We start from the raw sequence: 23120 nt of genomic DNA, 5'->3' as shown, positions 1-23120 counted from the left end.
AAATCAAGTACCTGATAAAGATTCCAGTACAATTTTAACACACTTTGCCAGCCTGACCTAAATCTAATTTGTATGGATGCTTTCCCTACACTATGTAGAGCTTATTGTACTGATCAAAAAATACTTTTTTTCTTTTTTTATGTAGATCTTATTGTACTGACCAAAAAATATAAATACACACTATTAACGCAACTATGTAAAAACTTCTCAATTGAAAGAGTTCAGTAATTATAAACAGAGAATAACACCTCACACGTCCAAAACGAAAACTTTACAAGTACAGAAACATAACTAACATTTTATTTGAGACTGGCAGCAAACCTTAACAGATTAAGACATCAAAGTATCCCAATATGAACAAAATAATTTAATCTTTCAAATTACAAAAACTATTTTACTATCATTTGCCAAAACAATGTTTTACAGTTTACCTATGCTATAATCAGGGAAATACAAAACAAATGGCTCAAAGCATCCAGTATTCGGACGAAACTTTTCCCAAATAATTTCACTGAGAAAGATAACAGTCACGTTTCTGTCAGTCTGTAAAAGAAAGAAAAATAAAAGTAACTTTGCATTTAAAAATCTTTATCAGAACTATTCGGATTTTTCTTTCAAAGAAATACAGCAAAGATCCAACATATAAAAAAAACTATTTGCATGTTAATAAGCCAGACTTAGAAAACCTAATCAAGGAACTTATCCATTTGCAAATCTTTGTACGTAATTACTGGGGATTTCCATTTCCATACGGCTTGCAGGTTAATCAACACTTCAGCTATCAATAAATGTTAGAACAGTCACACAAGGACTTAAAAAAATTAAGAAACACATTTACTTGAATAATTCAGACCTTTTATGAAAATTTTCAAATGAAGCATAAGCTTTCGATCAATCAATAAACAAAAAAAGCAAAACTCACCATCTCTCATCGTTAGAATGGCTAGAGCAACCAGAGAACAGGAAATACAAGTTGAAGACAGACATGCAGTAATTTTACACATATTAATAAGTAAAACTTGTGCTGAATAGACAATAAAAATACAAACAACTATGAGTATTAATATCTAAAATATCAACATAAGTAAAACAGACATTCCCAGACAGAATATCTTTTGGAATATGTTTGGAAATTAAAATTAGTATACCAAAAAGAACATTAAGAAAGCAAACTCAACATGCACACTCACGTTCATTGCAGCAGTGTTTACAATAGCAAAAAGATGGACGCAACCAAGGTGCCCATCAACAGATGAATGGATAAATTATGGTACATTCACACAATGGAATACTACACATCTATAAAGAACAACGATGAATCCGTGAAACATTTCATAACATGGAGGAATCTGGAAGGTATTATGCTGAGTGAAATTAGCCAGTTGCAAAACGACAAATATTGTATGAGACCACTTTCATAAGAACTTGAAAAATAGTTGAAACAGAGAAGAAAATATTCTCTGATGGTTATGAGAGTGGGGAGGGAGGGAAGGAGGGAGAGGGATTTTCAATAATTAGATAGTAGATAGTAACTATTTTAGGTGAAAGGAAAGACAACACACAATATAGGAGAGGTAAGCACAACTGGACTAAACCAAAAGCAAAGAAGTTTCCTAAATAAACTGAATGCTTTGAAGGCCAGTGTAGCAGGGGCAGGGCTTTAGGGACCATGGTTTCAGACGACATCTAAGTCAACTGGCATAATAAAATCTGTTAAGAAAATATTCTGCATCCCACTTTGGAAAGTTGCATCTGGAGTCTTAAACGCTAGCAAGCAGCCATCTAAGATGCATCAATTGGTCTCAACCCACCTGGAGCAAAGAAGCGTGAACAACACCAAAGACACAAGGTAATTATAAGCCCAAGAGACAGAAAGGGCCACATAAACCAGAGACCACATCAGCCTGAGACCAGGCTGATGAATTAGATGGTGCCCAGCTATAACCGATGACTACCCTGAGAGGGAACACAACAGAGAACCCCCGAGGGAGCAGGAAAGCAGTAGAATGCAGACCTCAAATTCTTGTAAAAAGACCAGACGTAAGGGTCTGACTGAGACTAGAAGGACCCCTGAGGTCATGGTCCCCAGACCTTCTGTTAGCCCAAGACAGGAACCATTCTCAAAGCCAACTGTTCAAACAGGGATTGGACTAGACTATTGGATAGAAAATGATACTGGTGAAGAGTGAGCTTCTTGGATCAAGTAGACACGTGAGACTATGTGGGCAGCTCCTGTCTGGAGAGGAGATGAGAGGGCAGAGGGGGTCAGAAGTTGACCAAATGGACATGAAAATAGTGGAAGGAAGGAGTGTGCTATCTCACTAGAGGGAGAGCAACTAGGAGTACATAGCAAGGTATACATAAGCTTTTGTATGAGAGACTGACTTGGTTTGTAAACTTTCACTGAAAGCCAAATAAAAATTAAAAAAAAAAAAAAATGGCCAAAAATGCCCTATCCATGCTGATTAGAATTTACCTGTAGCCTCCTCTGTACTCTCCACACAAATTTTCATTTTTCTCATATTCTTTCTAAAATCTCCCAAGCTAACAAAGCAGACATCGTAGCTGTTTTGATCTACAAACATCCTTAGGACACAATCTCATACATAAATTACACCATACTTCTATGGTGATTTACAATTTATTGATCACTAACTTGTGTCCAGTATCTTACAAATTTTCATTATTTAGAAAAGCATTTTTCTAACAAAGGCTGTTGAGTTCAATAAATTAATAATTCCACAGAAAATCTAGCTACTGAATGAAAGAGAGGAAAAAAATTTTATTTTTGAATGCTTTTATATGTCTGGCTTATAAACTCATCGATTTTTAAGAATTCTTCAATTTATTTGTATGGGGATAAAAAAAATGTGTGCTTTAGCCACAATCCTGACTGCAAAGCACTGAATTGGTTTTGCTTTAAAATACAATTATCCAAAGGTAAGAAAAAAGAAATTGAGGGTATTCATCAGTCTGAAAGGATTTTAAATTGGTAATATTCTCATCTCCTCATCTGAAAGTACTTTCAATACACAAGGGTATCTATCATAATTTAAATTTCCTTTTACTCAGATAAATACTTAATATTAAAAAATAGAAAAACGCTTTTGTTAGATTTCTCTTAAGTTAAAAACATTTTTAAAAATCAAGCATGTTTTCAGAAATGTCAAAACAGTAATTCTTTTTTCTGGCAGAGTCAAGATTACTGTAAATCTTTTAATTTTCTTAAAACAGTTTCCATAATTAAAACTAAAAAAGCAGAAGACCTGACTATTGTGAAGGGGTGAGTGAACACAATTTTTCTACACATGAGGAGAAAAGTATGAGGTCACCTGCACTGGGAGGGCAAGAGGACCTCAAGAATGCACTCTGGGTACCAGACAGGAAGTCTAGAGCAAGCAATGGGAAATAGTGGATGAGGGCATACAACAAGAACAACAACAACAATAAAAAAAAATAAATAAAATCTACTCAAAGAGGAGGATCCCTGGTCTCAGTAATAAAATGCCAAGAGTTAAGGAAACTGGGAAAGGTCAAACTGTGTGAAGTAACTTACTGCTGTCCTGTCCTCTCCTCCACTCTGCCTCCCCGCCCCAGACTATTACTAAAAGTGGACTTTAGGTTTCAGTTCCAGACACACAATTTCAGTGGCTCTTTTTTTTTTTTTTTCCTGGAAGGTCTCTCTCTCTCTGACCTCTATCATTTCCCAAATTTGAGCAATGTATTTAACTTTTTAAAGAGGGAAATGCTGTCAGCACTGTGTCCCCAGGTATTTACTTAGTTAATGTTTATTATAATGCTACTCAATACTTAAATACATACATTAAAAAAAAAAAAAAAAAGTTGCCCTCAGGTTGATTCTGACTCATGACAACGCTCTGTGTTTCAGAGTCAATTTGTGCTCCAAAAGGTTTTCAATGGCTGTGACCTTTAAGAAGTAGATCACCAGGCCTTTCTTTCCAGGCACCGCTGGATAGATTCAAACTGCCAGTAGTCGAACGCTTAACCATTTGTACCACCCAAGCACTCCGCATATTGACAAAAACTATTTATGCTCAAAATACTTATAAAAATTATAAAACCAAAATAAATTTATAAATTAAACACAAAACCAGAAACACTGAAATTAACATTAACTGAACGTGATGAACGATACCATTTTGCTCAAACTAAATCTTTGCTCACTTTGTGACTACTGTAGTAACAGGAAAGAACCACAGCTCTTTTGAGTTCGGTATTCCTATCCTACCAAGGTAGGGTATCAGTGAAGCCTGAATTCTCTCATCAATTTTCTTTAGCCAAACTACTGCAAAACCTCTTTTTGCCATGATGTTTTTTGGCTTTCACCCAACACATTCACAAAGTAGCTCGCTCTTTTCTTATTCGGCCATGACAATTACAGTAGTCTTAAACCTGGAAGCTGTGGGGCTGCAAATTTTGCCAGAGGAACTAAAGAAGCAAAGAGAGAAGGCAGAGCTAATTCACAGAAATACCAACGACAGGCGGAGAGCCTAAACCTTCTGTTCCTAGTCCCTGCTCTGCCTTAAGGTCTGCCTGCATTCCCGCCATTGGGTTCCTTGAGAAGCCACCTACATTCCTACCATTATCTTTTTTGTACATGTTGATTTCTTTTTTGTAGGAAACTGGGTAAATACAAGTGGTATATGAATAAGGAGAGAAAATAAGTAGAGAAAAATGGTTTCTACAGAAGAGTCTCACTAATGAGAGCTTAATCTCGAAAATAGCAGCCACAAAATTTCATCAACTTATTAGGGTTAACAAAACCCTAATAACAAGGAAAAGTTTTAAAACTATTAATGTTAAGGTACTTTGGTTGAATCAGTGAAAACTTCTACGAAGTCCCAAAAAACAATTGACACAAAGATGAAATCATTTACTATTTTCACTAAGAAGGTAGAACACTCTAAAGATAAAACAAAAAGTAAGCTGCCTTACTTCTATTCTCAACTGGATTACTCACCAGTTCTTGTAACCTAAGAAATCCAGGCAAAAGATTTGCTTCCATATCTCTTAGATACTCTGCTTTATCCAGAACCTTAGAACAAATAAAAGCAGTGTTAAAATTTACAACTCTTTACAAAACGTTTACATAATATACTGCATAATGCAAAACTTTAACTCTCCATATTAGAAAGAAAACCTGCAATTTGTGAACTGTTTTTACATTTGTAGAAAAATACTTAGAACAGGTCAAGTAAATAAGTTAAAAAAAAAAAAAAAACTTCTACTTGCAGCATCTCTCAACCCAAATTTCTAAACAGCAAATGAGTCACCCAAAAAAACCAAACCCACTGCCGTCGAGTCGATTCCGACTCACAGTGACCCTGTAAGACTGAGTAGAACTGCCCCACAGAGTTTCCAAGGAGTGCCTGGTGGATTCGAACTGCTAACCTCTTGGATAGCAGCTGTGGCACTTAGCCACTACACCACCAGGGTTTCCAAATGAGTCACAGCTACACATTAAAAGGCATACTACATTTACAGACATACTACCAAGGTGATTATGGCTCAAGATGCCCTATTATCAACTGTCCTTAAGTATAAAAGAAGAACAATCATTTTTTATTCCATTTGATAAAAAATAAATGTCCACCATGTACTAAAAATACAGGCTGACCTAAGGAAGAGAGGAAGAATAAAATTCTGAATTTTATGATGAAAAATTTCTTGCTTCAACACTATAGCTGAACAGTACACCCTACTTAACTAACTGGGTAACTGATCATGCCTAGGAGAAATACATTTTTGTTCGGTATTATAATATTAGAGCCCTAGTGGTACAAGAGTTAAGAACTATGACTGCTAACCAAAAGGTCAGCAGTTCGAATCCACCAGCCACTCCTTGGAAACCCTATGGGGTAGTTCTACTATGCCCTATAGGGTCACTATGAGTTGGAATCAACTCGATGGCAAGGGGTTTGGTTTTTGTTTTGTTTTGTGGTATTATAATTGTGGACTTGGGTTTTGTTGTTGTTGTTGTCAAAGATTCTAATCTTTCAGAGATACATACTTAAATATTTATGGATGACATGATATGGTGGGGAAGACAGTGAACAGGATGCAGATGATACAAGTCTGACCACATGGTAATAATTCCTGAAGCTGGGTATAGATGCAAGGGGGTATATTACATTATTTTACATATGTTTTAAATTTCCATCAAAAAATGTAAAAACAAAAAAAACGTTTCAAATGATCATCATTCTATAAGAAACCAGGGTCTTACAAGTAAAAAGTGCTATTTAAAACATTTAGTCTAACTTTTTTTTTTACTTTTTATTATGGAAATTTTAAAATATACACAAAAGTAGAAAGATTAGTACCATGAACCCCCATTTATACCTCATCCAACCCAAAAAAACATCAACATATGGCCAATTTTGTTTCTTCTATAACATCCCCACTTTTCCCTTCTAGCTTCTTGCTGGACTATTTTAAAGCAAATCCCAGGTATCATGTTTTATCTGTTAATATGCCCACATACAGCTCTAAGAGATGAGGACTCCTTTTATTTTTTAAACATAACCGTGATACCATTTTCATACCTAAAAATATTTAACACTATCATCTAATAATCAGTGTTCATGTCTTTTTATAGTTGGTTTCTCTAATTCATATCCAAAAAAGTCCATACCTTGCATTTTTTATTACATTTGGTAAATTTACCTCCTAAGTTTCTTTTATATAAGAGTTTCCCCTCCTTTTTTTTCTGTTCTTATTTATTTCCTAAAGAAACCAGGTCATCTGTCATGCAGAATTTTCCACATTCTAGATTTGGCTGACTGCATCTCTGTAGTTTCATTTAACACATTCCTATGCCCCTGTATTTCCTATAAAATGGTCATTAGAGCTAGAGATTTGACCAGACTCAGGTTTAAGTTTGGAACAGGAATACTTCACAAGTACTGCTGTACGTCTCTTACTGCATTCATCAGCAGGTACACAATGCCTAGTTCTTTTTTCATGTTAAAAATCGATGTATAGACTCAGGTGTTGTTAGATTGATCCATTCATCATAAAGTGCCCCAGCAGGCTCTGCGGATTTAAGTATCAACTGATGATCATTTTCTCAATCCATTATTTCACTTGTTGTTGTTAGTCGCCGTCAAGTCAACTCCTATTCATGGTGACCCCATGTGTGCAGAGTAAAGCTGCCCCACAGGGTTTTCAAGCCTGTGGCTTTCCAGAAGCAGATTGCCAAGCCTGTCTCCTGAAGAGCCTCTGGGTGAGTCTGAACCACCAATCTTTTGGCTAGTAGTCGATGGCTTAACTGTTTATGCCAAAGAGTTCACAAAGAACAGAAGGGATAAATGCATGATTCTTTCCCTTTACTAGTTTTTTAAAATAACGTGTTGGTGCCTGTTGAGTTTCCTGTAGCTGCTGTAACAAATTACCACAAAGTTGGTGGCTTTAAACAACATAAATTTATTCTCTCACAGTTTTGAAGGCCATGGTCCAAAATCAGTTTCACTAGGATACTATCAAGCTGTCAGCAGGGCCACACACCCTCTGGAGGCTCTAAGGAAGAACCCATTCCTTGTCTCTTCCAGTTTCTGGTGGCCCACATTCCCTGGCTGTGGCCACATCACTCCAATCTTCAAGGCCAGCATTTTCAAACTTCTCTCGTCCCTCTGGTTCTATCACATGGCCTTCTCCTTTGCATGTGTGCACAGTGTTATGAAAGCTCCCTCTGCATCTCTCTAATAAAGACACCTGTGATCGCATTTAGGTCCTACTGGATAATACAAGTAAATCTCCCCATCTTAAAATTCTTAACTTCATCACATCTGCAAAGACCCTTTTCCCAAATAAGATAAATTTACAGGTTCTAGGGAGTAGCACCTGTTATCTTCAGGGGCTATTATCCAACCTACTGCAGTGCCCTAGTTAACTCTGAACCTTGAGACTACAACTCAGTAGTTCATATGCATGTTTATACCATTATAAATCGATGGAGCTTAACAAATCCAATGTGCTTCCATTCACTGAATTCATTATACTTTCCGATGATAAAATTGTCTCAACTTTGGCCAATGGGAGCCTCTTCAAATTGGCTTCTGTGTCCTTTTGAAAGGACCCCAGTAGTCTTCAATAGCTTCCTAGGCTTTCTAGTATGACAAGACGTTCTAGGTTTCTCTTGAACATTTTCTGCCCAGAACTGAAGTCACCATTGCTCCAAAGAACTATGGGTTATTTTAATAAAACATACTTTACTAATAAATCTTACTGCAAATTATAATCATTTAAAGTAGCAATAAACTTAAAATTTGGGGAATAGATTGTTTCCTTGAATAACCTAAATTGTTGTGTACCTGTTTTATAATTCATAGCTTGAAGCAACGTAGGAGGGTAATCATACTTAAGATATTTCATACCTAATTAGTTTAGACAAAATTAAGCTAAAATTATTTACTGCTAAAAAGGTATAAATTAGTTTCTTCACTATGCATTCCCATTACGCAGTTTTCCCATCAATCTCCATTTAAATTATTCTAATCCAGGAAACGGATTAATTCAAATAAATTGGTCCATATTTTACTTACGTGCAACACAAGGCTGAAGTAGTAAGTTAACAGTTCATTTTTCTGATTTGATATAGTTAATCCACTGTAATTAATGATTTTATGGTATTCTAATGAATGATTCTTCTTCAAAAGCAATTATCAGATAACTAATATTCAGAGAAGTAGAAATTTTAATTCAGACCCAAATATTTTTCTTAATCATTTATACTATGGCATCCTAATAGACTCTGCATACATAAGCTAGTTTACTGGCCAGAGAACATTCTTGGCCACTTTTCTGTATTATTTTATAAGTATTTAATCTTAATTTATATTTTAGATAGCTGGATTCATTCTACAGATATACTTTAAAAATTTTTCTACAGTAAGCACCTGCAAACTTTCCAATACTTAATGTTTAGTTAACTAACATACTTACTGAACACCTACTCTGAACTGCTGCTGCTGAAAAATGAGGAGACTCTAGTTTTTTAGTGGCTGTTTCCAGAATATTTATCCTCCATCCTTCCTAAAGATACCTGGCTTTGAAGCTCTTCTTTTTGGAGTCATACACATATGAACAGAGCCTAAGCTGATATGGAACTATCACAAAATATCTAATATTCATGTCATCAAAGTCCCACAATAAGAGGAGAAAGAGGGATGAACTGAAATAGTACTCAAAAAAAGTAATGGTTGAAAACTTCCCAAATCTGCCGAAAGACAAGTCCTAAAGATTTGAGAAGTGAAGTGAACCCCAATCAGGATAAACACAGAGAAACCCACACTAAGACACATCATAATCAAACTTCTTTCTGACCTCTAAAGGCAAAGAAAAAAATCTTAAAAGTAACCAGAGAAAAGTGACATCTTACCTACAGGAGAAAAACATAAGAATGACAGTATTTCTTACCAAAAACCACTGATGCCAGAAGTATGGCACAGCGTTTTCTAAATGCTGAAGAACTCTCAATCTAAAATTCTATACACAGCAAAAACATCCTTCAGGAATAAAGGGGAAATCAAGATATTCTCAGATAAAAAAACTAGAAGAATTTGTCACCAGCAGATCAACCCTAAAGGAAGTACTCTAAATAGAAAGGAAACAATAAAAGAAGGAACCTTGGAATATGAGGAAGAAAGAAAAAACACGATGAGCAAAAATATGGGAAAATACAATAAGCTTCTTTCTCCTCCTGAGTTGAAGCAAAAATTACAACAGTCTCTGTGGAATTCTAAATGTATGCAGAAGAAATATTTAAGACAATTATAAATGGGGAGAGAAAAGGGACATAACGGGAGGTACAGTTTCTACAGGAGCCCTGGTGCAGAACGGTTACACACTAGACTGCTAAATGAAAGACTGGCGATTCCAATCCACCCAGCAGATCCTCAGCAGAAAGGCATAACAATCTTCTTCCAAATAGATCACAGCCTAGAAAACCTTATGAGGCAATTCTACTGTCACATGGGGTCACTAGGAGTCGTAATCGACTCAAAAGCACCCAACAATTAAAACAGGTTTCTGTAATTCATATGATCTGGTAAAATAACACCACCAATAGACTATGATAACATAGGCTGATAATGTTAATACCTAGAGCAACTACCATAAAAGCTATACAAAGAGGGAAACTCAAAAGCACTACAGATAAATCAAAACGGAATTCTAAAAACAGTTAAGCAACCCACGGAAAGGCTCCTACGGGAAATGCAGGGCTAGGTTCCTACAAGCCTCTGGTCACAATATAACTTCCTTTTATTTGTGATTCTGCTCATGACCAAGAGCACTATGACTCACGCCTGAATAAGGCTTGTCTAACGCATTTTCTCCATAAGGCACTTCGGAGTCTTCTTGCACTTAGGAACACTAGACAGTACTTCAACACTACACTTGGGGGCCATTTTAACCACCAAAATCACCAACAAGATGCACAAAATGAGAAAAACATGGTACTAAATAGACCGCAAGAAGGACACTTGTCTACAGTACGAGAGCTGAAACAAGGCAGAGTGTCACCTTGTTCAACCAGAGCTGCAAACGTGCACGCCAGGCAACTCAAATTTTCCACTACTTTGTGCACGTGTGCAGATGACTACAAAAGTGCTGTAAATCTGGATTTTGGAGTTACAAATAAATCAGTGGGCAGGCAAATTAGCAAATACAGAATCTACAAATAATGAGGACTGCCTGTATTTTCAACTGTCTGGTAGTCACTTCTACACTGACTTTACAACTATAATTCAAACTTGTTGCTGTTAGCTGCCACCAAGTTGGTCCCCAATTCATGGCAGCCCCACGAAAAAGAAAACAAAACACTTCTGGTCCTGTGTCATTCCCATGATCAGCTGTAGATCAAACCGTTGTGATTTTCATTGGCTGATTTTTTGGATGTAGATCACCAGGCCTTTCTTCCTACTCTTAGTCTGGAAGCTCCCCTGAAACCTGTTCAGGCATCACATCAACATGCAAGCCTCCATCAACAGATGGGTGGTGGCTGCACATGAGGTGCACTGGCCAGTAAATGAGCCCAGGTCGCCTACATGGAAGGTTCCCAGTTCAAACTTAGCCAACGTAAAATTGAACTATTCATCTTTTCCCACAAACCCGCATACACAAATGACAAGTCTGACCTTTGCTGTCTCTTCCATTTATCCCTATTTGCACCTTCTGCCCCAACTCTACTCTAAGCCGCAATTTCCCTTCATGCAGTCACAACAGCTTCCTAACCATTCTTCCAGCCTTCAGTCTTTCACCACATTCTAATCTGTCTATCCACCATGCCTTCAGAGTTATCTTCCTAAAGCACATATGTTGTTCTAGAATCTCCAACATCTCCTCTCACTGCCTAAGGAATTAAATAAAATGCTTTAGCATAGTCTTCCAGAGCTCCATGAACTGGCCGCAACCTACCTTTCCGGTTTTTTTCTCCTCTCATACTTCATAATCCACTAAAACTAGGCTATGTGGCATTTCTGGCTTCCATCCCTACCTTCATACCTTTATTTACACAATCCCTTCCGTCTGAAATTCTTCTCCAGTTTCTTCCTAAAAAACCCTCACCATTCTTTAAGGTCTATCTCAAACGCTATCACCTCATGAAGTTATTCCAGATGTGCTTCAGTCAATACTTTGCATCTCAGGGCTGTCACACATCACACTCTGCATGTAATAACATGTGAGTGTGTGTCATAAACCCTCCTGATGCTCCCTTTGGATAAGGAATACATCTTTGCATCCCAACAACACCTTGCACAGTGGGACTAAAAACAAACGTATGGAACTTGAGCTAATGAACAAATGTTTTCAAATAAGAGACAACATAACTGAATTAAATTACTTACAATATACACTGTCTGATCCCTCAGACCTTCAGCTTTGGTTACTTGTTTAAACAAGCGAACAAAATCATTAAATGTATCACAGGTTATTTGAGTAGTGCATCCTTCCTCTGCAGAATTAAGATGACTCAGCTTGTTTAAAATTTGTTCCAGAAGCAGCCTTAAGGTAAAACATTCAACGCAATTCACAAAGACATGTGGGAGCTGAAAAAAAAGTATAAACAGAAAAGATACATAAACAATAACAGCTATGGTGGATATTCTCCACTTGTCCTTCTAAATTTTTACATCCCACCATTCTCCAGCCCACTCTGTGCCACCAGAAGCTGAACTTTACAAACTGCATCACCCAGACTCTCTTACTTCCTGCTCTGGTTGGATTCAGCAAATGGGAGAAACCAGCAAGAAACTAAAGGAGAGTGGTAGGAGAGAAAAGTTGGATATTTATTCTCTGGACTCCCCACCTGGTGTTCCACAGTTTAACAGTGGCAATATTCTTCCACCAGAGATCACAGCTCTTAGGCAGCAGCTCTTCTAAGACTAGAACTCTTGATAGGTCCTAGTAACAGCTCCTCCTCATGGCTCTTTCAGGTCTAGAAATGGTAAAGTCTTCCCACTGTTACCAGTCCCTCGATGCCTCACCATTTTTACTGGTTCCCTTAATGCATCCTCAACCTTTGTAAAATAGCTCCTTCACTAAACTTACATCAATTATTCTTTTGAGTTTGCCATTTGTTTCCTGCAGGGACTCAAAGTCAAACTTGTGTTTTCCTCTAACTGAACTGCACACGTGAAAAATGTTCAAATGGCAAAGGCTGTTACTTACATTTTTACAAAACAAGAAAAAAAAATCCAAGTACATTTGAATGTTAAAATTCTTAGTGAGAATTTCATGTTTATAATTTTAAGATGATATCCTTAATAGATGAATAAACCTAGATCAAGAAAGGAATTGTAAGAACCAGAAACTATAGTAACCCTTCTATCATAGGAACTAGTTCTTCACTTAGAGAACTATCAAAACGGAGAAAATCCAAAAATAAGGAATTAAAGATTTACTCAAGAACAAAGTCTATTTTCCTCAAAATGAGATTACAAAAGCAGTAATAATCTTTCAGAGAAAGAAAACTTGTGGCATTTGACACAATTAATAGCATCTACAGATATGTTTCTTTTCTGGAAACCATGGTGCTGTAGTGGTTAACAGCTATGGCTGCTAACCAAAAGGTGGGTAGTTTGAATTCACCAGGCGCTCCTTGAAAACTCTGTGGGGCAGTTCTACTCTGTCCTTTAGGGTTGCTATGAGTTGGAATCAACTCAATGGCAATGGGTTTTTTTTTTTTTAATAGCTATTTTTAGTGATATTCTATAAATCTTGCCCAATAGGAGACATTTTTCTCTTGCAGAGTTACAGTGTAAGTAAGACTACATTACACTTACCTAGGCAGTTTCACCAGCATTTACTGACTACCCCTGCCCTCCCCATCCCATTCCTTTACGAACGAAAGGTTACAGCATCTCAGTCGTGAATAAGTGCCTTGCTTACTGTATTCATGCTATCTATGACCTTTAATGCAAGCATATTCTAAGTGTCAGGGGCATAATTTTTGTGTACCTGTACAAGTAGTGATAATTATCACTTATTACACTGATTAAGCAGAAGCAAAAATTGTAAGGTGTTCAAAAACGGAATACAGGCACTAAATATAGAACTTCCTTACTGGGTTTGCATTCTTTATTCAACATATATTTTTGGAAACTTCATATAGGGAGGTTCTCCAGTGCAAATGCCTGGGCCAGACTCTTGGACACTATGATCCTGAAGTCTAGGCATCTGTGTTTTTTTAAAATGCATAGCTGATCTTGAGGATCAAAGGCTGAAATCCACAAGCACTGTGCTTGGTACTGGGGATACTCTCAAAAAACTTGACAATCCAGAGCCAGGAAAAGACAAACACAAAATCAGAGCTCACAGAATTAAGCACAGGGTACTGAGGCTGTAGAGCAGAAGAGCAACTAACACAGCATTGTGGACTCAGGAAAAGCTTCCCAGAGTGTAGGTAAAAGAAAATCTGGTAACATTAATGGGCATTTGCCAAGAAATGGGGTAGTAGAGGAGAAACAAGTAAAGAAAAGCCATTCCAAGCGGAAGGGGCAGTATGTGCCAAGGCTAGGATATAGCAGTAGGAACTGTAAATAGTTCAGTATGCCATACTAAACATGCACATTCAGGGTTTAGGATTATTACTAGGCAGTGAAAATTAGAAAGAAATTTGGCTCAACTTAAACCAATGACTTTCTAACATTTAGGCTCAAGTTATCTAATAATGCCCTTTGAGGGTTACAGTCTCTGGAGTTATTCAAATAAAAGTTGACCAGGCATGTTCTATGTAGAAGATATTCCTTTAGAAGAAAGCAAACTAGACTAGATAATCTCCCAGGTCCCTTCGACTTCTAGGAATCTATGAGTAAAAATCACCTAACATCGTTTGGGGGTTATTCTTACCTCTAAGGTTTTCAACAAAGTTTGTGTGACATAGGTCTTTCCACTGGCTGTATGTCCATAAATAAAAATGGATGGAAAGCTGAAATGGTGTCTCTAGGGTAGAAAAGCCAAGCATCAGTCGGCACGTATAAAACAGAAAAGAAACTTACCAATTCACATCAGAAAGCTTTATGTAAACAAAATACTCAATCAAATTTATTTCAACAGTGAGCATACAGTGGATTCATCATCGTACTCTGAACTTAACTGAATTAAACTCTAAGTGATTTCTCTGTTACGTACTTAAAACTTCTGTAAAGTTTTAGTTTACATATTACATACTACATACATGATTAAAAGGAGCCCTGGTGGTGTAGTAGTTAAGTGCTCAGCTGCTAACTGAAAGGTCAGTGGTTCAAACCCAGCAGCCACTCCACGGGAGAAAGATGTGGCCGTCTGCTTCCGTAAAGATTACGGCTTTGACATTTGACAAAGCCCAACACCCATTCATGACAAAAACTCTCAGCAAAATAGGAACAGAAGGAAAATTCCTCAACATAATAAAGGGCATTTATACAAAGCCAACAGCCAACATCATCCTAAATGGGGAGAGTCTGAAAGCATTTACCTTGAGAACGGGAACCAGACAAGGATGCCCTTTATCACCACTCTTATTCAACATTGTGCTGGAGGTCCTAGCGAGAGCAATTAGGCTAGACAAAGAAATAAAGGGCATCTGGATTGGCAAGGAAGAAGTAAAATTATCTCTATTTGCAGATGACATGATCTTACACACAGAAAACCCTAAGGAATCCTCCAGAAAACTACTCAAACTAATAGAAGAGTTCGGCAGAGTTTCAGGTTACAAGATAAACACACAAAAATCACTTGGATTCCTCTACGTCAACGAAAAGAACATCGAAGAGGAAATCACCAAATCAATACCATTCACAGTAGCCCCCAAGAAGATAAAATACTTAGGAATAAATCTTACCAAGGATGTAAAAGACCTATACAAAGAAAACTATAAAGTACTAGTGCAAGAAACTAAAAGGGACCTACATAAACGGAAAAACATACCTTGCTCATGGCTAGGAAGATTTAACATAGTAAAAATATCTATTCCACCAAAAGCCATCTATATATACAATGCACTTCCAATCCAAATTCCAATGACATTTTTTAACGTGATGGAGAAACAAATCACCAACTTCATATGGAAGGGAAAGAAGCCCCGGATAAGTAAAGCATTACTGAAAAAGAAGAACAAAGTGGGAGGCCTCACTCTACCTGATTTTACAACATATTATACAGCCACAGTAGTCAAAACAGCCTGGTACTGGTACGACAACAGGCACATAGACCAATGGAACAGAATTGAGAACCCAGATATAAATCCATCCACATATGAGCAGCTGATATTTGACAAAGGCCCAGTGTCAGTTAATTGGGGAAAAGGTAGTCTTTTTAACAAATGGTGCTGGCATAACCGGATATCCATCTGCAAAAAAATGAAACAGGACCCATACCTCACACCATGCACAAAAACTAACTCCAAATGGATCAAAGACCTAAACATAAAGACTAAAACGATAAAGAGCATGGAAAAAAAAAATAGGGACAACGTTAGGAGCCCTAATACAAGGCATAAACAGAATACAAAACATTACTAAAAATGACGAAGAGAAACCAGATAACTGGGAGCTCCTAAAAATCAACCACCTACGCTCATCTAAAGACTTCACCAAAAGAGTAAAAACACCACCTACAGACTGGGAAAAAATTTTCAGCTATGACATCTCCGAAAAGCGCCTGATCTCTAAAATCCATATGATTCTGTTAAAACTCAACCACAAAAAGACAAACAACCCAATTAAAAATTGGGCAAAGGATATGAACATACACTTTACTAAAGAAGATATTCAGGTGGCTAACAGATACATAAGAAAATGCTCTCGATCATTAGCCATTAGAGAAATGCAAATAAAAACTACGATGAGATTCCATCTCACTCCAACAAGGCTGGCATTAATCCAAAAAACACAAACTAATAAATGTTGGAGAGGCTGTGGAAAGATTGGAACACTTATACACTGCTGGTGGGAATGTCAAATGATACAACCACTTTGGAAATCCATCTGGCGTTTCCTTAAAAAGCTAGAAATAGAACTACCATATAACCCAGAAATCCCACTCCTCGGAATATATCCTAGAGAAACAAGAGCCTTTACACGAACGGATATATGCACACCCATGTTTACTGCAGCTCTGTTTACGACAGCAAAAAACTGGAAGCAACCAAGGTGTCCATCAATAGATGAATGGTTAAATAAATTATGGTATATTCACACAATGGAATACTATGCATTGATAAAGAACGGTGACGAATCTGTGAAACATTTCATAACATGGAGGAACCTGGAAGCCATTATGCTGAGCGAAATTAGTCAGATGCAAAAGGACAAATATTGTATAAGAGCACTATTATAAGATCTTCAGAAACAGTATAAACTGAGAAGAACACACACTTTTGTGGTTACAAGAGGGGGGAGGGAGGGACGGTGGGTGGGAGAGGGTTATTTACTGATTAGTTAGTAGATAAGAACTACTTTAGGTGAAGGAAGAACAATACTCAATACACAGAAGGTCAGCTCAACTGGACTGGACAAAAAGCAAAGAAGTTCCCTGAATAAACTGAACGCTTCAAAGGTCAGCGGAGCAAGGGCGGGGGTTTGGGGACTATGGCTTAAGGGGACTTCTAAGTCAATTGGCATAATAAACTCTATTATAAAAACGTTCTGCATCCCACTTTGAAGTGTGGCGTCTGGGGTCTTAAATGCTAACAAGCGGCCATCTAAGATGCATCAATTGGTCTCAACCCACCTGGATCAAAGGAGAATGAAGAACACCAAGGCCACACAATAACTATGAGCCCAAGAGACAGAAAGGGCCACATGAACCAGAGACTTACATCATCCTGAGACCAGAAGAACTAGATGGTGCCTGGCCACAACCAATGACTGCCCTGACAGGGAGCACAACAGAGAACTCCTGAGGGAGCAGGAGAACAGTGGGATGCAGACACCAAATTCTCATAAAAAGACCAGACTTAATGGTCTGACTGAGACTAGAAGAATCCCGGCGGTCACGGTCCCCAAACCTTCTGTTGGCCCAGGACAGGAACCATTCCCGAAGACAACTCATCAGACATGGAAGGGACTTGACAATGGGTGGGAGAGAGACGCTGATGAAGAGTGAACTACTTGTATCAGGTGGACACTTGAGACTGCGATGGCATCTCCTGTCTGGAGGGGAGATGGGAGAGTAGAGAGGGTTAGGAACTGGCAAAACGGTAACAAAAGGAGAGACTGGAAGGAGGGAGCGGGCTGACTGAGGGGGAGAGTAAGTGGGAGTATGGAGTAAGCTGTATATAAGCTTATATGTGACAGACTGACTTGATTTGTAAACTTTCACTTAAAGCACAATAAAAATTATTTAAAAAAACAGCCCGAATAAATAGATTTTTAAGCCAAAAAAAAAAAAGATTACAGCCTTCGAAACCCTATGGCACAGTTTTACCCTCTCCTGTAAGGTTGCTGGAAACCCTGGTGGCATAGAGGTTAAGTGCTACGGCTGCTAACCAAAAGGTCGGCAGTGTGAATCCGCCAGGCGCTCCTTGGAAACTATGGGGCAGTTCTACTCTGTCCTACAGGGTCGCTATGAGTCGGAATCGACTTGACGGCAGTAGGTTTGGTTTTTTTTTTTATAAGGTTGCTGAGTCAGAATTGACTCAACAACCCAACAACGGGTTTTTTTTTTTCTTTTCTTTTGGTATACATTACTATATATCATACATTTATATTTTTATTGTCTTCCTTATTCATTGTCCAGCTTTTGCATGCATGATTCATTGTCCAGAATAAGGAAGACAGAAAAAGAATGGACACCCTTGAATTGTGGTATTGGCAAAGAATACTGAGTATACCACAGACTGCCAAAAGAACAAACAAATCTGTCTCGGAAGAAGTACAACAACCAGAATGCTCCTTAGAAGGATGGCGAGACTACATCTTAACATAATTTGGGCATGTTGTCAGAAGGCATTAGTCCCTGAAGAACGACACCACGCCCAGTAAAATACAGGGTCAACAAAAGAGAGGAAGACCCTCAGTGAGACAGATTGACACAGTGGCTGCAACAAGGGGCTCAAGCATAACAACTGTCGGCATGATGCAGGACCGCGCAGTGTTTCATTCTGTTGTACGTGGGGTCGCTATGAGTCGGATCTGACTCGATGGCACCTAACAACAACATACTTTTTATTATTGTACAATGAGACCTGGTGGCACAGTGGTTAAGCACTTGGCTGCTAACCAAAAGGTGGGTGTTTGAATTGATCAGCCACTCCACGGAAGATGTGGCAGATTGCTTCCATAAAGATTACAGCATTGGAAACCTTAAGGGGCAGTACTACTCTGTCCTGCAAGGTCGCTACAAGTAGGAATCAACTTGACAGTGAGTTTGGTATTATCGTACAGATTTACATGTACGATGTCTTGTACTTTCAACTTTATGAGAAATTAAAAGGATTTTTCAGGATAAATTTGACAACCTGGTGTCCCTGACTGGTGCAAAGGTTTAACAAGTTTGGCTGCTAACCTAAAGGATGGAGGTTAGAGTCTACCCAGAGATTACCTAGAAGAAAAGCATGGCTATTTACTTCTGAAAAGTCAGCCATTAAAAACCCTATGGAGCATGGGTCTACTCTGACAAACACGGGGTGATATTAATAATGTTTAACGTGATTTTCTGTAGAACCAAAACCCTTTCTGTGTTCTACCACCAAATCAATACTGTTGTTTTTAGTTGTGGTTGAATCGTTTCCAACTCTTGGTGATCCCATGTGTGCAGAGCAGAACTACTCCATTGGGTTTTCAAGGCTGTGACCTTTCAGAAGCCAACTGACAAGGCCGTGCCCCTGGGTGGGTTGGAACCACCAACCTTTCAGCTAGCAGTCGAGCCCTTAACCGCGTGTCTCACCCAGGGAACCTTATATAAATACTACTTATCCCTATTTGCCAATATTATTTTTCAGGAAGAGCACTTCTGGTGGAGTGACCTGGTTTATCAGTTCCAGGGAAGGAATGCATAGTACCGAACCAAGAAAATGTTTCAGTGATACTATGCGTAACTATAATTGAACACATTATAGGTACAAAATTGGCTTAGGATGAGGATGTAGTCGTTGACCTCTTACTTCCCTAATGTGCCCCCTTTATTAGCTATTAGTGGAGTGGTATTTTCCAGTAACACTCTCACGGGCTACCTCAGACTGCCATCCACCACTTCTAGCCAGATGATAGAAGTACTTAATAAAGCAAACTGGAAGATGGGGGGAGATACTGGGGAGGGAGTATGGAGGGGTAATGAGAACGCCCCAAAACTCTTATCTACTCTCCTTACAGATCAGATCTTAGGCCCATTCCAAGTCTGAAGCAAAAGGATGACCAAGGGCCAAGAGATTAAGATAAATAGATTATGCATCGAACTGGTGAATAGCCATAGCCAGGAAAGGGCCCCCTAGTCATGTTCATTCCTGGCTTCCGACTGGTTCGGAACAGTTCAGTAATTGCTGACATAAAACAAATCTGTCACCCCGAGGAGTTTTGACCCAAGTAGGAAACAAACAGCGATGTCCCACTCAAAGATGGCAGCTGACCACGCTGACCACTGTCCAGCCAATAATCCAATCCCCAGCATCAGGCTCCTGAAACTTTTGGGATCCATGCTGGACACTGGATTATTGAAAAGACTGTGGAGAGTGACACACATTCAAAGGAGGGCGGTAGACCACTATCTTTGAGAGGGGCACCACTGTTTGTTTGGGTCAAAATCCTAGGGCAATAGATTTGGTTGCTATGCAACGCCTAAGCTGCCCTCATTTAAGTGGCATCAGCAACTACTTGGCAATTACTGAACCATCCCAAACCTTTTGGAACCCCTGGTTTATTCAAATAAGACACTTAACCTCATTTGGCCTCATGTGAACTATTAATCAAGCAAAGAAGTACAGGCCAGATCTCTTTAGGGTTATTTCAAATTCTGGAAAAGCTGCTGAATTTTTAAATCTGAAACACTGTTTTGGCCCTCACCGTTCTTACAAAAACCACCTCTCTACATTTGACTTAAACCAACTACCTCACTGAAATGTGTGAACTTACATTTGAATAAATAACACCTTGGGAACACAGGAGCCCTGTTAGCACAGTGGTTAAGAGCTTGGCTGCTAACCTTTAAAAGGTCAGCAATTTAAATCCACCAGCCCCTCCTTGGAAATCCTATGGGGCAGTTCTATCCTGTCCTATAGGATCCCTATGAGTCGGAATTGATTTGATGGCCAACAGATGGGTTTTTTGTTTGTTTTTAATACAGATATTTTAACGCGGTTTACCTTTTTTCAAAAATTCATGGTTCATGGAATTATTTCTTTGATCTGATTCCTTACAGCTATGAGAGAGCATTCACAGAAGGCAAAAACAATTATTGTGTTAACCTTTAAAAAAATCCAGATTGTAAATATTAACCTGTAATATCAAAATAAGTCATGTTAAGAGTAGTCTCATCATTAGGGGAATGAATTATGATGACTGGATATTTATGGTGCGGTGCTTTAGGTGTTTGGCTGCTAACCAAAAGGTCTGCAGTTCGAATTCACCAGCGGCTCCATGGAAACCCTATGGGGCAGTTCTACTCTATCCTACAGGGTTGCTATGAGAGGGAATCCACTCGAAGGCAACGTGTTTTTGCAAACACACCTGTTACATAAAATTCTGTTCAGCTGGTATAACAAGCAATCTCTACTAGCTATTTTGAGCTAACTCCATCTCAAAAGTGAAGGATGTGTAGAATACATTCCAGGCAATGTCCTATACTGTAGGCTGATCCTTCCTTTGCAGTTTTCTTTGAAAGGGACTAATGAGAAGTTTGGAGCCCTGATGGCGCAGTGGTTAAAGCGCTCGGCTAACCTAAAAGTCGGTGATTTGAACGAGAAAGATACCGCAGACTCTGCTTCCACAAGGATTCACGGCCTTGGAAACCCTATAGAGCAGTTCTACTTTGTCAATTGACTAGGCTGCAGTGAGTCCGGGTTTTTGAATCAGAAGTTACTTGGGTGAAGGTGTGTGGTCGACCTTCAACACCCGCTATCTCAATGCAAAAGACGGTCTACTGCCCCTCAAGCCAACACAAAAAGAAAAATGGAACATGTAGCACGACCACGGAAACGTCTGCCTCCGGATTTGGAAGAGAAAAGACGGTTTGACCACAATACCTCTCCAAACAGGGACTGCAAGGTGGACACCTGGGACTCGCGACAAAGCACCACGTTTTCCAAGTGAAGCATTCTGGCGGGTACTGCGGAGATGGCAGCGCGCTCCCGACCCGGGCCCGAGTCATAAGCAACAGCCTCCTCCCCGCCTGGCGGTCGGCTTCTCCCGCGGGAAACCGGACTCGCGGAGTCGGGGGAGGGGCGGGCGCGGCTGTGCGTCGGGGTGACGTCAGCGCGTATGTGGCGCGCCGCGGCCGCTCTAGACTCCGCGGACCGCTGCTCTAAGCTCCTCTCTTCCTGTCTTCTGCTGTGGGGCTTGGGCGGGGGAGATGTTGTTGGCGGCGGACATATCCAGTTGAGACCTTACCACTTAGAGGCCGAGATCAGGTCGCGGGGGTGGGCCAACATAGAAGAGGATGGAAAGAGCAGAGGAACCCTGTGGGCTCCCAGTTATCTGCGAATCTGTGGCTTCGGTGTAACCACTTAAAAAAACAAACCCGTTGCGGTCGAGTTGATTTCGACTCACAGCGACCTTATAGGACTGAGTAGAACTGCCCCATAGTTTCCCAAGGAGCACCTGGTGGGTTCGAACTGCCGACGTTTTGGTTAGCAGCTGTAGCACTTAACCACTAGGCCAGAAGGGATTCATTTTTCCAGCTTGGAGGTCCCAAATTTAGAAACCCCGGGAGCTTTCAAAAGCTTTTGGAAAACCCGTAATTTTTCCACAACGCCATGCTGGGAAGGGGCTAAATATGACAGAGATTTAGAAGCACAACTCCCTGGACCAAACAGAAGAGCGGAAAAGGGAAGTCATAGAGAATAGCTTGTAGATTTTTTACTTAGGTGATTTTAAATAATGAAATTTAAAAAAGAACGAGCAGGTTAATTGATTTAGTTTTATCTTTTGGAATGAGCTTGTCATATTAAATCTTAGGTATCTGTAGGATAGGATGACCAGAGCCCTGGTGGTGCAGTAATTAAGAGCTTGGCTGCTAACCAAAGGATGGCAGTTCGAATCCACCATCTGCTCCTTGGAAACCTTATGGGGCAGTTCTACTCTGTCCTATAGGGTCGCTATGAGTCTAAATCAACTCAAGTATAAAGGGTTTGGTTTGGTAGGATAACCAGGTGTAAAAGTCCTGTAAAAATAGGATCTGGAGCTTAAAAGAGTTAGCTGGAGGAGAAGATACGGAAGGTATCAGCGTATAGGTAGTTAAGTCTGTCCTCTGGATAATGATTGTTGTTAGGTGCTGGGGAGTTGGTTCCAATTCATAGTGGCCCTGTGTACAACAGAACAAAACACGGCCTGGTCCTTTGCCATCCTCACGATCGTTGTTATGCCTGAACCCATTGTTGCAACCACTGTCAATCCATCTTGTTGAGAGTCTTCCTCTTTTTTGCTGACCCTCCACCAACCATGATGTCTTTCTCCAGGGACTTG

General features: G+C 39.3%; 1 protein-coding gene across 3 annotated transcripts in view; it reads right to left on the bottom strand.

The window, feature by feature from the left end:
- ORC5 (origin recognition complex subunit 5) overlaps window positions 1–21867 on the bottom strand; it is a 174806-nt gene extending 152939 nt beyond the window's left edge. The window contains exons 1-5 of one of the 3 annotated variants that reach the window (XM_064289884.1): window positions 21683–21867; window positions 14374–14466; window positions 11871–12071; window positions 4982–5056; window positions 432–543 (exon numbers count right to left, since the gene is read on the bottom strand). In XM_064289884.1, coding sequence (XP_064145954.1) covers window positions 432–543; window positions 4982–5056; window positions 11871–12071; window positions 14374–14466; window positions 21683–21754 — 553 coding nt within the window. In that variant the 5' untranslated portion in view covers window positions 21755–21867. Of the gene's footprint in view, window positions 1–431; window positions 544–4981; window positions 5057–11870; window positions 12072–14373; window positions 14467–14980; window positions 15072–21682 lie in introns of those variants that run through there. The other 2 variants (XM_003407195.4, XM_064289883.1) reach the window with 2 other exon arrangements.
- Between the last annotated feature and the right edge of the window lie 1253 nt (window positions 21868–23120).

Source organism: Loxodonta africana, chromosome 8, assembly GCF_030014295.1.
Source record: "Loxodonta africana isolate mLoxAfr1 chromosome 8, mLoxAfr1.hap2, whole genome shotgun sequence".
In the NCBI taxonomy this organism is placed as follows: domain Eukaryota; kingdom Metazoa; phylum Chordata; class Mammalia; order Proboscidea; family Elephantidae; genus Loxodonta; species Loxodonta africana.
The sequence above is the reverse complement of the archived record's forward strand: the minus strand, read 5'-3'. Positions and strand labels throughout refer to the sequence as shown.